At 37.1% G+C, this 16,750-nt stretch overlaps 1 protein-coding gene across 1 annotated transcript in view; it reads left to right on the top strand.

The window, feature by feature from the left end:
• LOC104574380 (centrosomal protein of 192 kDa) overlaps positions 1–16,750 on the top strand; it is a 59,652-nt gene that overhangs the window by 13,878 nt on the left and 29,024 nt on the right. Inside the window, exons 13-25 of the mRNA XM_088538161.1 lie at positions 555–685; positions 1,877–2,903; positions 3,009–3,135; positions 4,618–4,783; positions 6,803–7,688; positions 9,084–9,232; positions 9,951–10,181; positions 11,583–11,708; positions 12,056–12,199; positions 12,465–12,528; positions 13,209–13,348; positions 13,499–13,591; positions 15,578–15,693. Coding sequence (XP_088394287.1) covers positions 555–685; positions 1,877–2,903; positions 3,009–3,135; positions 4,618–4,783; positions 6,803–7,688; positions 9,084–9,232; positions 9,951–10,181; positions 11,583–11,708; positions 12,056–12,199; positions 12,465–12,528; positions 13,209–13,348; positions 13,499–13,591; positions 15,578–15,693 — 3,400 coding nt within the window. The remainder of the gene's footprint in view (positions 1–554; positions 686–1,876; positions 2,904–3,008; positions 3,136–4,617; positions 4,784–6,802; positions 7,689–9,083; positions 9,233–9,950; positions 10,182–11,582; positions 11,709–12,055; positions 12,200–12,464; positions 12,529–13,208; positions 13,349–13,498; positions 13,592–15,577; positions 15,694–16,750) is intronic.

Raw genomic sequence — 16,750 nt, 5'->3', positions numbered from 1 at the left:
TAGAGACAATAGATGGGAAAGGAGTTGACAAGTAAGCAACCTGGGAAGGGTGTTTCTTGAAGCTAAGTATACCCAAACTCAGAATATCTGCTGAAGTGGAGCAGAGGCCTGTTTTTTTTTTTTTTTTTTTTTTTTTAAAAAAAAAGCCAGGCCAACTTAATGGTAAATCTTCAGAGTTGCTAGCTCATTGACATCTCTGTCAAAAACCGTCCCCAGAAAATGATTTTATTCAAATTGAGCTTTTATGGCTTTCTCCTGGGATCAGATCTGTGTTCATGTTTCTTTCAAACATGATGTAATGGGAAGGTTTATTTAGTCTATGCTAACGTGATAAACTTACCTGAAAGTGAAATTTGAGGAGTGTGAACATGAAGAACAGGAACCCGTTGAAAATATTAGACTTAAAACTGCAAGATTTGGTATTTTGACTTTAAAAGAGTCTCCCTCTACCCCACGTCTCTCTCCCTTGCCCCCAAACTTGAGGAGCATGCATGCAGGCATGTAGACAATTTACTTACTGGAAATTAATTCCCCATCTTTTTCTTTTTGCTTAGATGATTTGGGAGCACATATAAAAGAGCAAACAAATTCTGTTGATTGTGAAAATGGATGTCATGGAAGGGAGGCTGCATCTGGAATACATAAAAACTTTAGTATAGAAACTGCTACCAAAAGTAAAGCAAAGGTATTTCTGTGTCTTATCTGCTAATTGTAAATATGAACTTGAACAAAAACTTAAATGATTGTTAGTGTTACTAGGTGTTTTCATTGGAAAATGGTAAATTTGGACTGTGTCATTAACTTACTACCTCTTACTGTATTAATCTTAATAAGGACATGATTTTTTGGGGAGATAGTTTTATTAGAATGCCATGATCCTGTGGAAAATCAGATATTACTGTCTCCTCTCTGTTTAGGGAGCTACTTGACCTGATAACTCATTACTATTATTATCATTCATAGATGCTTAGACTGTTGATATTCTGTGATCTGGAGCCTACGTTCCATAATGAAAGCTATGACTTTATCCTGGGGTGTTTTTGTTTTGTTTTTGACTGAAAGAACTTTTATTTAGCGCTTGAATTAGGTTGTTGATTTGATAGAGGATTAAAATAAGTTCATGGCTTAAATTTGGAAAATGAGTATTTTTAGTTTGAGAGTTCTTGACTCATACCTGCCCTGCCTTCATATGTAGTTTGCTGAACTTGAGGAGGTTCCTCTGCCTATCTCTCCAGTTGGTTGAGATCTCCCCAAACGGCAGCGCAGCTCCCAGTCTGGTGGGCCAGCCACTCGCCCCAACCTTGTATCATCAGCAAACTTGCTGCACGTGCGCTCTGCCCTGTTGTCTAGGTCACTTAGCTTTCATTGATCTAAGAAAAAAATAAATAGCTCCGTCTTCCATTTGTAGAGAGGCAAGAAAAATGTTAGGTGAGATGATAATGTGTATTTAGTTACTGCAGTTTCTCCTCTGCTGTGTATGTGTTTCTCATGGGAGCTTAATCCCAGTTCTTCCAATTGAATCAACTGAATTACAAGAGACATTAAGAGGTTTTTAACCATAGGAGACTTCCAGATTTGGGGAATATGTGAGCTGGAGTATCCTAGCAGGCAATCTTTAGTTCTGGAAATACTTTTTTTTTTTTTCTTTTTTTTTTTTTTTTGTGAGATTTTTATAAAGTCAGTAGAGTGCGAAATTATGTCTTTTACAGTGTTCTTAACAGTAGATTAAAAATGCAGTAACAATGTGGTAAACTGCATTATTATGAAAAGAATGTATTGAAGTGCAAAATAATAATTAAAAAAAAACTCTTCCCAAACAAAACCCCAAACAAGAAACATCTTCATTTGATGCTTAACTGATTTTGGTTTGTTGTAGGATGGATTTTATAAAGGCAAGCTTGAAGAGAGTTCCCCTGAGCATTCGGACTCTGTCCTGAGCATTAGTACAATTGCCTCTGCTATTGCCAATGCTTCTGCCAGCACGGAGCCTGCCCAGCTAGCTGCTATGATGATGGCACTCTCAAATAAAAGTAAGAAGAAATGCTTCCTTCCTGGAGTTGTAAACGATGTGGAACTAGCCGCTAATCGAGCTTCATCGAGCAGTGTGGAAAATAGTGCATTTGATATGGAAAAATATCTCAAAAAAACAGATGAGACGGAACATGAAAGTGACTATGAGAGTATTGTGAAACATGAAGCATCTGTCCAGAACCTTATTTATGATAGCTTTTTAGTGGATAAAAATAAGCATACTCTTGCAGAAGATTTGTTAAATAATCATAACAAGCAGCAGGAAATAGAGAAGCGGTTTGTGGATTATTTTCGTGAAGAAGCTGGCATTCAGAATATCTCTTGTCTATCTAACGTTCCGATGGATGAAGACAGAACTGCAAATAATGCTAAATGTTCAGAAAAATTATCTGATTTAATAAATGGTAAACCCTCACAGTCAGCGAGAGCTCATCTTGTATCAGATGTGCTTGGTACCCCAAACCAATCTACTGCAAGTGGAGCAAAAGTTTGTGGAACTGCTTCAGCAACAGAAATGGAAGTGGTGTGCAGGGGTCAGCTTGCCTGCCATAGCAGCCTTCTTGCTACTGCCTGTTCTAAGGAGACTGCAGAAACAGGAGATGAGGCAGCAGGTGCTGTTCCTGAGACCTGTAATGGTTTGGTGAAAAGAACGGCAGGAAACACTGTGTCAGGTAGCGACTTCAACACTACAAAGCAATCTAGCATGCATGTTAGTCCTACGGCAGCAAGACCTGTGCAGAGATTGAGCAGTGATGAAAAGAAGCAAGAGGGAAAAACACAAAAGAGAAACAAAGATGCTGGTAGTGCTTGCAGTGGGAATGTGAAGCATGTAACTTTTGAGAAGCTCTCTGTGACTTCACAGAATAGTGGTGGTAAGTAAACCTATATAGAAGTATCCAGGTGTAGAAAAGGCTCTTCATGAAAACAAAACTTGTTGACTGTGCTAAATATTGTTATGAATTCTGTTTATTTAGCAGAGCATAAACCCGTTCTTCCCGAATGTGACTTTCAATCTGTAGAGGATGAGCAGTGCAGCTTCAGACCTTCAACTTCACCACTAATTCACTCATCACCTAGTGATACTTCTGGAACAACATTTTCAGGGTAAATTTTTTGGTGTGGTTTATAAGAGTTATTAATGCACTGTGGTGGTTTTTGAGTGATTTAAGTTTCAGTTGAACTGATGTTCTTGACCTCAGTTTATAGAAGATACTTATTGGGCCAAGACTTCATTTGTAGACTAAGCTTCCTGCTTGCTTTTATTGTACATGTAGGAAGCAGGTCTTAAGCAATTGCTGAATTTATTTCTCTTACTGGCATGATGACACTGAGATGCTCGGTGGGAATATGGTTATTTCAGCCTGGAATTGTCCAATTTATAACTTAAGGGAAGAATGCAAAATGATGAGGTTGTTAATTATTCAGATATATTTTTTTTTAATGGTGCTAGGGCTAGTGCTTTAGCCTTGGGCTAGCCCTATATATTTTAACTTCTACTGATTCATCTAATACAAATAAAAGCTATTTGGCTAGTGGTTATGGTGGGCTTGTGTATGATAAAAAGCTTGACGTATGAGTACTGATGATGTTTTTGTTGCTTCGTTTTGCTACAGTGGGGTAGAGTAGGAAACTGAGTCATTTTTAAACGTACACTTAAATGCTTTATTTATTTATTTTTTTTAAAAAACTGCAACTTATATCTCTGTTTAAGGATTTCCTAGCAACTAAGAGGGCAACATTTTGAAATGAACTTTGTGAACCTTTAATGTTCTTGCTCTATATAGTAATTATTATATATCAATTATTGTATAGATCAATATAATTATACATTATATTGCCATATGAATATAAATTATAAATATAGAGATAAGATTGCCCCTATGATAGTTTTCTTTTAACTTGAACTAGTTGATCATGTAGTCTTTAACATGTTTGACTTGTTTGGCCAGTAGCCAGTGGCTATATATACCAGAGGAAGAAATACTGATTTGTGACCTTTAAATTCACTATTTGATGCTTAATTACAGTTAGTATATTGGAGATGATATTAGAATTTCAAGGCGTCTAGTATTTCGCAGAAATAAGCAGGGATATATTACAGACGTCTTTCTGCAAGTGGGGAATACAGATAAAATTTCTGGCTAAAACTATCAGTGATTTAATTAAAATATTCTCGTATTACACTTTTGGACAAAGTGATCCCATGTTTTCAGGTGCGTGAAACTGAGAATCCTATTAGTGAATAGGAAATATGGATGTGTGATGCCTAAAATATTGAAAAAAATCATTTTGGTTTTCTGCTATTTAATTAGATGATGTGTTGATTTGCATTTCTGTTAATAGGTAATAATTCTGTTAATTCTGTGACTTTTGTATCTGAGGTCGGTTTTGGAACTCATGCTTTTCATTGGATATAAATGCATAAAGCAAATTATTCATATGTACTTCAAGGCCAGAATTTGTAAAGGTTAATTGCTAACATTTAACAATTAATAACAGAGCTAATATGTAGTAACATTCTTTTTTTTTTTTTGATCAGCAATGGAATATATCCCCATATTGATATACTCGCAATCTGTTTTTCAGGTCTGAGACGGACTTTGCTTGTGCATCGAATTGCCAGAAGTCCCGCAGTGACAGCGCGCTTCCTCACTCAGTTTACTCAAGTCCTAGCATAAGCAGATTAACCTATGTCTCTGCATCTGACAGTACGCTTAAGAATACAGCCATAATGCATAATCCAGACGTGTGGGTAAGAGAATCTTTAACAGTAAGTGCATGCTAGCAGTATACTGTGTGTGCATGAACCTATATATAACAAAAGTGTATATTTTTGTCTGTAGTGAAAGCTCAGTGAGGTTGTCACTTCCTCTTAGGAGTATCAGCCATAACTTTTGCTCATGCTCAATTAGGAAAAAGGAGGAGTGTGTTCTGGGCTAAAACCATTTTCTTCTATCTGCCCTGGTAACACGGGGTATCTGTTCTTCTTTGTTTCAGTATTTCAAAGTGGATCTAGTCCCATGAGAGGGAGTTCAAGGGCAAATCTGAATGGGTGTGTGTTTGTAGTCCATGCTGATGCAGCATCGGCTCTTGATTCTCATCGGTGTTTAGAGTGTACATGGTTCTAGAGTCTTGCCACCTCAGACAACTTGGTGTTTCATGATGCCAGCATGTGACTGGCTGTAGAGGGGTTTGCCCGTTTGTCCTGAAGAGAAGCTACTGCTTACATTGACTTTGTTCCCTACAACAGTTCAACAAGGAGCTTCTCGAACAGCTTTTTAAACAAAGGTCTGTCTCTGTGCTAATGAGAATATTTATAATTTACTGTTTCTGTATTCCTTTGGGTTATTTTTTTTTTCCTGAGATAGAGGTGTTAGTTTTAATTCTGCCTATTAAGAGCCCTTTCATGTCCCTAGGCTCACGTCTCTTACAAATAAGAGGAATGTTTGTGGTGATGTTATTTTCAGGTCTGAATACTTATTGTAGTGCAGTCTGTTTAGGCAGTGGAGCTCTAAGGTGTGTGCATTTTTTGGGTTGATTTAGTTTTTTTCTTTTTTTGGTGTGAAACCATTTTACATCAGGTACTTGTGCTCCTTCCCTGGCCACCCAAGTCCTGCTTTGTACTGCAAACGCTCAGTGCCTTTTTTGCTCCTGTGTCAGAGATCTCCAGGTGCAGCTGTTCTAAGCTGGGGCCTGGTTCTTCTAATATCAGAATGCTGGTTTTGCAACTGCGAAAAGGGCATGGGAGATCTGGATATGGTTTGCAATAGAAAATGAACCTCTGTAGCATATCTAAAGAATATTTTCATTTGTGAATCTGCAGAGGAGCTACCTAGAGTTCGTGCACTGTCTTGTATAGTCTGAGCAGTGCGATGCTGATTAGGAAAGGGTGGTGCCCCTCTTGTCGTTCTCCCTCCAGGTAGTCTGTACTGACGAGCACCATTAATATGTTACTGGTTATGCACAGGGTAGGAGAAGGGTGATCACTTCTGTTCTGGACAGCTAACTTGACAGGAAATTCTTTCACATGTCCGTATGCATATCCATGACTGGTACTTTTTTCCCCTGGATTTATTTACTACTTCTGTTTGTTGCTTTGGTTCCTCAGCTTTTACTAAGAACCTTGCCGGACTCTGACTTGCCTTGCTACCAGATCCACTTTTTGTTGGTGGGCCCTAACACTCAGGGATTCTCATTTCTTGTCACGGCAACTTGAATCTGAGGAAACACCTTTGTGTTGTTGAAACAAAGTCATAAAGAAGAAGGAGAAACGTAATTTATGTTTATCCTGGGTGCTGCTAGTAGGGCTTGTTCATGCATATGTAGATATGAAAATTCTCGTGGTATTGGACCCAAAAACAACAAATAAGAAAATTATATTTGTAATAGTGTCTAAGAATCTGTCAGTGAGTCCGGTGAGTCTAGAAAGCTGTTCCCCTTCAGAGTATGGTTACTTTCGCACAGAATGGCTTCATAAAATCACAGAAAGTCAAATACTCTTGACTCTGTGGAAGCTGTTTTAGCTCTTGACAATTTCAGAAGCAGAGCAGGTATTAATTATTGACTAGAGTGTGACTTTAAATAACAAGCAGCTTGGAGTTAACAGCTCTTTTTTGAGTTGAAGACAGACAGATTTTACAAAGCAGAGCTCCAGACCAGACTTGACAAACTTTATCATTTATATTGAGTGTCAGTGTTAGTCTGTCTTGCTTTATGTACCCTATTTGTTTTTCTAGAATTTATGATTAGTATATTATATTTGTTTACTTAGGGCGAAAGTGCCAGTGAACTGAGCACAACAATAATAAAAGCCAGCCCAACTCCTTCGCTGGAGCATCTAAATGAAAATCTAAACGACTACTCTTTTCAAAGAAAGAGAAAAGAAACACTCTTTAATATTGATGACAAATCAGAGGGAAAAGAATTTCTAAGTCTTAAAAGTAAGCTTGAAAGTGAAAAACTGTCCAAGAATGATTTCCCAGCAAATGAAAATCAGGTTGCATCCAGTCCTTCAAAGGTAACATCAAATCATAGAGAGTTGGACCATGTTAAACCAGCTTTAGCAAGTAAATCATGCATCTTTCCCACACTATCTGATAATGCTGATAAACCAGAAGCGTGGCAGGATCATACAAGCAAAGTACAGAGACCGGGATTGCCATCATTCAATGTACTAGCCATATATCCTGGATTAAGCAGTTATATTCCGTTAAATCCGAACTCATCTGAGGAACAGTATGTTCCTATTTCAAGCTTTAAATCCCATGTCACTGCTTCTGAGAGTCAAACAAGTTCATCTGTTCCCACGTTGCTTACAGGATGTTCGCTTGCAACGACTCCATTTGCTCAGCAGCATCTGGGAAGTATCCCAGCTACTGCAGGTGCAGCTTTGTCTCAGTTTCGTGCTGGCACCTTGGCAGGTTTTGGTCTCCCAGGAGGACTTCCTGGTAGTGGTCTCCCAGCAGGACATGCTCAAAATCCAGTTACTTCAGGAATTCCTTTAGGTGCGAATATTGGTCCTGGATCTTTGGGTGCAGCTTCGCTTTGTAATCCACATTCTGCTTGGAACAAGAATATCTTAAATATAAAAGCATACACTGGACAGCCTTTGGGCCTCGGTAGAAATGAGTGGGAGTCGTCAGCGTTGCCTGGTTTTGGTAAGGCCTTTTTATTTTGTTTTTAATGTGCATGTATAAAATATAGCTGTGGGCAAAAGTAGCTAAAATGAGAATGGTGAGATTACAATAAATAAAAATTGATTACTGAAATATAACTACAAGTATTCTTTATGAAAGCTTAACATTATTTTTAAAAAGGGCATTCCTAATTATCCATGTTTAACCTTTTCTGAATTCAGTAGTCTCCTAACAGTCTCAAAAGGTATGTCAAAAAGGCTAAATTTCAGATTTTTTTCTGTTCTTTGTCATTGTTTAAAAGGTCTGGCACATTCTTTGATAATCAAGAGGAAGAGAATCTCTGGCTGCAGCTCTGTATTGAGCAAGGTCATTGATCTTAGTAATGCATTTTGAAATAACAAAATCTGGACCAGTCTGCTCTTTACATATTTTTTAATGCATGTAATTGATAGGTTCTTGTACAAGTTTTTGAACTTCTCTGAGTATCTGTTCAGCTTGCACTTGTTTTCTGGCAAATATGATTCTTTGACCCTGAAATTAGTGTCCAGCGATGCTTGTCTTGCTCCATGTTTTTATCCTGATAGTTATGTAAAATTTTCTGTTTTGGAGGGGTTTAAGAATGTGTGGCTTTAAAAGAAAATGTGCTGTTTTAAGTATCTAAAGCTTTACTACTTGTAGTTATGTGCATATGTCCTTCTAATTAAGAAGCCGAGCGTTCCTTTGTCATGAGTGTCTGTGACTAGGTTTAAGGATGAAAAATGAAGGTTGTTCTTTGTGAGCCAGAAAAATCTCTTGCTGCCAGTTTTGTTTTGAATTGTGGCTATACAGTTGCTCAGAACCATTTGAATATTTTACTTCGAGAAAGTTTATTTCTAAAATACTCAGAAGTCAGATTTTGCTTTGATATGCTGTTGGTAGCTTTTGGTTGGACCATTTCTCTTGAAAAATCTGCTCTAAGTGAATGCTTGATGTTTTCTGTAGCAGAAGAATTCTTAAGCACCTCGTAGGTAATGGTTATGTTCCAGCATTTAATAAAATTGTAAATGTACTAAATATAGATAACTGCATTTTGTGTTGTGGGCTAGTGTTGATCAAGTCTTGATCACTCAGTAGTTAAAACTTTGTAGGCTAGTGATTGCATGGAATGTGGTATTTCCATAAATTTTTTTGTTGGTAGCAGTATAAATGCAAGTAAGATGCAAATTACAAACAAGTTATTCAAATGCTAAATATCAGACAGGAGAAAATATTCTTATAAAAGCTGTAGAAGTCAGAAGTTTATCATCCTTGGTTTAAGGGTGCATTTGTCAGATGAGGTTACAAAACGTAACATACCTAATGACAGACTGAGTAGGATGTGATTAACATCTTGCTTTTGGGTGCTTGCAACTAATGCGAGCCTGTTTTCTTGCCAAGGTCATGTGAAAGTCCCCGAAGAGCTGAAGTTCCCTAATGCTTGCTGTGTGGGAATTGCCTCCCAGACAACGCTCAGCATTTTTAATCCAACTGAGCGGTGGTTGCAGGTCAGCATTGGCATAATCAGTATTTCAGTCAATGGGGAAAAGGTAAGACTTTATTTTATTAAAATTGTGACCCTAATGCTATGACCTTATCAGAAGTCAAACTGTCAAATTAGGGAGTCCCCTCTACATTGTATGTCCTCTCATGCAGATGCACCATGTGTCCTTCCAGGAACATGACTTCTGGTTTTCTTCTCAGTTACTCTGAATAATTCCTTATTAGGAGAGAAGAAAAGTAAATCCGTAGTGGTGTTATGTACACATGAGTTAAGATTTCTCTTTATTTTCCTAATGGCTTGGTGGCATGAGTCTCTTGTGTAGCTCTTCAAACCTGAGATGTATTTTTACTCCTCTGAATAGCTTATAGTATCACTTGCAAACAGTCATTCCTGCTGGCAGACTGTTTATAAATGTGTTCAAGAAGTGTAAAGGCATCTGCACTAGGATTTACTGGTGACCTTTCCCTTGCTCTTCCTCCTCCTGCTCCCCATTTTTGTTAGGAAGCACCAAGTCAAATTATTTGTTGTTACTGTTGAGCGACCTTTATCAATATTAGAATATCTTAGCTTGAAAAGGTACTTGAAATGATACAGAAATGGAACATAGATATGGAGAAACTAATACTGCAAAAGTACGTATAAAAATCTACTTGTTGAGCAGTGGTTACTACATAGTATGTTTTGTAGGTGTTTGGAAGAAGCCATGCTATAGTTCTTGTGCCTGAGAACTTGACAGGGTGTTTTCTGTCTTGTTTGCTTTTCAGATGGATCCTGTGAAATACCAGTGTCTTGTGTTCAAGAACAAGACCATTGTAGGACCACATTCTACTGATGACCTGAAAATACTTTTCTTGCCATGTCATTCAGGGATCTTTCAGTGTATTCTCAGTGTTTCATCTTGGCAGGTTTCAGCAGATGCTGAGACAATAGTTCAGGCAGAAGCTTTGGCGAGTAGAGTAGTTCTGACTGCGGTTGCTGAACATCCTAATATAGAAGTAAGTAGATAATCATGTTTTTTTTTTTCTTGTTGAAATTTTATGAACAGCTTAAAAATATAGAAAATAAATCAGGATACAAGATTGTTTGTCAAAGGACCTAGGTATGAGGAATGAAGTAGTTTTAATCTTTTAAGAAGATTTATTTGTGGAGGGACACCTTGCTGTGCATGAAGGATTCTTATGCAAATGTCTGAAACTAGTACATTGCAAGATTCTACTTTTTCATTATTAGAAGAATTACATGAGATGATAGGATGAGAGCTCTAACATCTGATTCTTCCTCAGGATTCATTATCGGCAATGTTAGCAAATCAAAATATAACATCAGGCATCAAAACACAGCAATTAATAATAGCATTCATTTCCAGTTGTAGGGTTTTCTATTTTTATTTTATTTTAAGTGAAGTAGCTTCTCTCTCAGTTGGTTCTTACTCTTCGAACCCTAAATAAATTAAAAGTATTTTCGTACTTCAGATTAGTTCAAAATTAAAACTAAAGGATGTGTAAAGTACTTACTTCATCTTCTGTTAATACCACATCTTCTCCCATTTGCTTAACTTTAAGAATTATATTTGGAAATGTATAGTCCTGAATTTAGAGTTATTATGAAGCAAAAATATACATGGTGATACTTTCCAAATAAGACTCAAGACCATGTTACAGTCTGAGACTTTGACAAATTCTCAGTGTACTAACCATAAATATACTTTTTCTTTTTAAATCAATTTGTTAAGTTTTTTTGGTAAAATACAAAATTTGAAGTAATTTTAAAGGTATTCCAGTCTAACGTGCATGAATGAATATACTGTTTTTTATGCTTTATTAAACTTAATATTCAATGCATTTTTCATCAGTTTGGAAAATTCCATCATTTTGTGCATCTTCTTTATGGTGCAGTTCATTCAAATGTGATTCGTATTTAAAAATAAACCCTGTGCTATATTTCTGAATATTTTATTCTAAGCTGTGAAAAGAAACAAAAGCTGTATCTAGCTGCAGATCACAGTTCTCAAGTATTCAAATCAAAAATTAACTCCTCTTTAGCTATATCCCCAAAGTTTAAATAAAAGGTGTTGCAATTGATATTTCCTTACGCTAATAATAATTATGGCTTTTTGCTTTCATTTCATTTTTTTTTTTTTTTTTAATTTTACCCAAAATAATTTGTCCATGTGCTGTGTTTTGATGGGTAAATATTGCACTGCTTTTGTTTTAACTGATTTGGGATTAAGGGAAACTTTTCTTCTCCTTCAGCTGGGGTTGTAGAAGTGTGGGTATGTGGGTATAGTATTAAGGACTGAGTAAATGAATAGTATCTTTAATCTCTCATTGCCTTCTTGTGGTAGTGTATCCTGAAAGCTTTCCTTCCTTTCTATATATATATATTTTTTTTTTAAGGTGGAAAAAGGCAAAACAGAATACTTGGACTTTGGTGACTTGCCTTCTGGCAGTTGGAAGGCTCTTCCGCTAAAACTTATCAACAAAACCCATGCTTTTGTGCCAATTCGGCTTATTATCAATGCAGTAAGTACAGCAAACTTCCCATATGCACAAGTTAACTTCTTACAATATTTAATTTTAATGCAAAGAAACTTTGTGGTTACATGCCAAACTCCCAATAAATCTAGAGTTAGTACGGAAAAATAAACTGGGGGACATGGGGGGTGCACCTCACAGTTATAATGGAAGCTGTACAAATATTTTATGGACAGCTGGATCTTGCCTGGGGCTTGCTAACTATGGGCAAATCTTTGATTGGCTTCTCACAGTTGGACCATCCAGAGCTTTTTTGCATTGCCCAGCTATGTCAGTATTTTATTGTTAATGACAGTAGGGGACTTCATGTTGTTAAAGCTGTATCTCCTTGACAGAACGCAGTCGCTTGGCGTTGCTTCACGTTTTCCAAGGAACCGGTCAATCCTTCTAATGAGCACTCGTTCCCAATGGATGCAATTACTCCCATAGCAGCTCCCTCGGTTGTAAACCATGTGATACATGCAAGCTATGATGGACAGGTGAGTAGTTTGTAGGTCACTGGTGCTTATCGTTCTGTTTGCAATGACTGTTCGCAATGACAGTTCCGGATATCTGAATTTGTAGCAATAGCTGCTGGAGAGCTACCGATTTGAGTAGTGTGTGTGGTTTTTTTTTTTTTTTTTTTTTTTTCTTCTTATTGCTGTAAGTGATGTTGTATGTCTTTCTTTTTATTAATTCCTTCACCCCTTAAGATAAGTCCACTTTATTTATTTATTTATTTATTTATCTCTCTTTCTCCTCCAGGATCCTGAAGCTTTAACAGTTTGGGTCCTGTTCCACGCACCTAAGAAACAGATTTCTTCTTCAGGTATGTCAATTTGATTTTTTCCTTATATGTTTTTATTATTTAATGTATGCATGCTTTGGAATTTCAGGAACAAGCTACAAACTTACAACAAAAAATATTTCAACCTTGTGTGTTCTAATATTTCAGCTGTCATGTACAGTTTTCTTAAATGAAGGAAGAGGAAATTGAGGAAATCCTTTTTTGTTACTAATTTGTTGTATTTTTGTACTATGTACTAGCCTCAATCTTTTAGAAGTTAATGAGGTACTTGCACTTCAATATCAAAATATATGAAGTACTTATTTTTAAGATTTGTGGAATTTTCTTTCCTCCTGTTGCCAAGGAAATTACATAATCATTTCAAGAAAACAACCCTGAATGTTGAGTTGGTTGTAGTATAGATGAAGGATCTGAAGGAGTCTCTGAGAATTTCTGGTTTCCTAAGGGGAGTAGTAGTAATAATCTTATCCTTGGCTAGAATGTTTTTTGGTTTGGGTGTTTTGGGGATGATTTTGGCCATCTTTGGCAGAAAGGTAAAAAATATTGAGACTTGCAAAACCTGTTGACTGGATAGGGGAGAGCCGCTGCTGATCTCTGCTGAGGGATCGATTGGGAAGTAGTGAAGTGAGATGCAAATCTATAGGAATGGCTTTTGCGCTGACAGACTTGCTTGGATTTGTCATATGTGGAATTGCTTTTAGATTCCTTAGGTCCAGCAGATGAATTCTTGGCAAGAGTTGATGTGGAGGTTGATAGCCCAGGGCCTAGCAGTGTGATTAAAAGTATTCCTCTTCGAGCAAGAGCTGGCACGGCGAGGATACACGCTCCAAAGGATTTACAGGTTTGAGTGAATTGGAGGACAGTGTGTTTTAAGAATACTCTGCCTCTTATAGCTTGTTTCTTTTTGTATTTTGTTTGCTTGTCTGTGTGTATATGAGTGTATATATATGCATATATACATGTATATACATACACACATTTTTTTTTCCAGACAATATCTCTGTCTGCTAGTGTGGGTTCATCATCTAAGCAGCAGCTGCCATTGAAAAATGCTGGAAACATTGGTGTATATTTAAAAGTTAAGGTAGGTTGGCTTCTTGAAATCATGAATTTTCTACTAAAAACATTATATAAAAATACAAGCTCACCCTTGGGGTGCTAGCTTAACTGTGCATGGTTTGGCAGAGGGATTAACAAATTTCTGTAAAGAAGAGGAAAGATATCCAAGAGAGCAGTTCACACAACTGAGGGGGAAAAAAAAAAAAAAAAAAAAACCTCATGATGTGTTCTGTTTTGTTTGGTGAAAGCAGCAAGCCCAGTGCTATGCAGTTGGTTGTTAGCCTGAGGAATAATGCCTATTTAGAGCAGAGTTATAATGGCATGAGGAAATATTTTGAACTTCTTGTAAAGCTGCATTAATTTTTGCTGGACATATTGCCAAGTCATGTATGATGCTTGGTGCTTTTAGGGTATATGTATTATCTTTAACTTACTCTAATTTTCTTGAAAACCCATAGAAGATATCTAGACTTATTTCAAACTATCCTTGTGTTGACTTCAAAATAGTAAATCAGTGTCTTGAGGAAAAAAGAAATGTTGAGGACTGTGAGGCTGTCACTTGAGACGTTACATGAACAGAGGATCAGAGCTAAAGCATGTGGAATTGGTAATTGTTCAGGTCGTAATGACATTGCAGAAATATTTTTGTGACTATTTTGAGGTACTGCAGAATCATCGAAGAAGTTCTGCAGAAAATAACAGCCTCTGACAATTATGTTCTTCAAATACATCCAGAAGCTGATTTTAACTGTCCCTGAAGACTTTGATAATTGCTATAGGAAATATAGCAATATAGCAATATGCTTAAATTCTGTAGTATCAGGTGATAGTAACTTCTTTTTTTCTCAGTCCTTACAGTGAGTTGATTTCATGGTGCTCTGTACTTACTCTTCCTGTTATTGAAATTCTGAGCTTAGATATAATTCACTGAGAGGTGCTTAAGGTGTGATTATATTTTGTAAGTTAGCCTCAAGTTGCAAGACCGTTAGACAGAGTAATGAAGATTTTTTTTTTTCATGTTGCAAGTGTACAAGCTAGTAATGTGTCTCTTGCAAAAATCTTTTCTTTTCGCACTAAGAATCCGTTAAGAAATGCTAGCTTCTAGCTTGGAAATGTCTTTTACACAAAGGCCATGCTTGGCTGCCTTTGTATGAAATCCTCTCGATCAGAGAAATCCTCTTGATCAGAGAAATCTAGATGGAGAATAGAAAAATTCTGAGTCAGATTAAAAAAAAAAAAATAGTCCTCTGCCAAATTTTCCTAGTACAGAGCTGTACTATTTGCTTCTCTTGTGATATCAGTATTTTTCTTTTTTTTTTTTTTCTCTCTTTTTTTTTTTAACCTGCTGTTATTGTGGTACTGAGATATGAGAGGCTGGAAATACAGATACTCTGAGGTTTGCTTCCAACCTGAGGCCTGCTTAGCCCAAGCCCTAGTGTTTTCATTTTGCTTCAGAGCATTGTGCCTAATGATCCTTGTTAAGGATCCTTGTTAAGCCTTGTTGCTCGTGATTCCTGATCATCAGTGATCGAGTAGGAATGACAAGGAAGTGGGCCAATCTCAAGGTTTTCTTTTTGCATTTCTTAAGGCAGAGGCCATGGAAGTAGGATGCAAGACTAAAGTGATGATACTGGGCACTAATAATGTGATGATGTTGGGCAATAGTTAGTATTGACCTGTACTGCATGTTGAGACTAGTGATGTTACACTGCTACTGGCTGCCACTGTCTTGTAATATTCAATTCTCAGAATCTCTGTGAGGTTCTTTCAGCATTATATATACAGTTGATTTCTTAAGATATTTCTCTTAGGCTTCTCTGCTATTCCATTCAACACTGGAAGACTTTTAGTTTGCACAGGAATATGGTAAAGATCTGGTGATACCATGTGTATTTAAACTGGCTGTGTATGTGCAAGTTGAATAGTTTTGGTTTTTGCAGATGTGTTTACTCTCCTAAAAGAAGTAACAGACCCTCTCTTTCTCTCCTACTTCCCTTTCTTTTCTCTTCAGATATCAAATCAGGACAGCTGCTTTTCTGTTGAACCTGAGGATCTCTTCCTTCGTCCTGAAGAAGAACAAGAAGTAGCTGTCTTGTTTTCTCCAAAAAGCTTAAGCACTGCAGAAAGGTGACATAACTGTTCATAATTGTTCATTTTAAACAGAGTTATTTTTCAACCTGAAGGTCGTAAAGAAGTGGGAAACTTTATCGACAGAAGAATCTATGCTATATGAGTAGCTCATTTTTTTCCATCAAAGGTCAACAGGTTCCTTGTGACTAGTTTAAATAAATGGAGCAATTCTCAGGTCCCCCTTATAAGATACTTACCTCTAAGTACCAAGATCCTTTAAAATACTTATCTTCAGCAGCCTCTTCACTTGCTTCCCTCTTCTTTGCCCTACTATAGTGAGGGATATATTTTTTCTGTTTTTCAACTGGTAAACGCAAGCACGGATTCTTGAAGGTCAAGACTCTTTGGCTGCGAGAATTGAATGGATGTTCAGGCCAAGGTCCTGCATAACCCTAATGTGCATGTTCTATTTGCAGCCATAAGCGTTTGTATGTTATTACCTATGAATTTCCTTGTTCTCTCCCAAATGGACTTTTTTGGTTTGAGTGACTGGCAATGTCCAAGTCAGATTCCAGTTCTCCAGAGCAGTTTTTCATTACCCGTCTTGTGAATTCTGCTTTAATGAAGTAGGAATAGATAAGAGGAATCTGGCCAAAATATGCTCAACTCTAATATGCATCTTACTGGGGCCTTGTGAATAATATTAAATATGTTAAGTTCTGTGCTAATGAGAGTATGATTCTACGGGGTAGGCATCTTCCATATCATGTGGCCTTTTGCCTAACTTGTTTGCTTTACAAGTGAAAGGTACTCAGTAGAGTTGGAATCTTTGCAGTCCACTTGCAAGTACTTGCCAAATGACTAATGAAGTAGCTATAGAATCAGAATCATACAATGCTTAGGGTTGGAAGGGACCTCTAGAGATCATCTAGTCCAACCCCCCTGCATACGCAATAATAAATGTTAATATTGCCTCCTGAGAGCATACAGCACTCTGTCAGTAGGCTTCACAGAAATTCACTCACAGCTAGACTGGAGCTTCTTGAGTTTCATTTCTGGTTTCAAGTGGGCTTCTAGCATAATATGTAGTTTGGCCTGTTTCTTATGAGCCTTT

The sequence above is a fragment of the Tinamus guttatus genome, unplaced genomic scaffold (assembly GCF_059628265.1).
Source record: "Tinamus guttatus ecotype Peru unplaced genomic scaffold, ASM5962826v1 Tinamus_guttatus_pri_ptg000941l, whole genome shotgun sequence".
Classification (NCBI taxonomy): Eukaryota; Metazoa; Chordata; class Aves; order Tinamiformes; family Tinamidae; genus Tinamus; species Tinamus guttatus.
The sequence above is the reverse complement of the archived record's forward strand: the minus strand, read 5'-3'. Positions and strand labels throughout refer to the sequence as shown.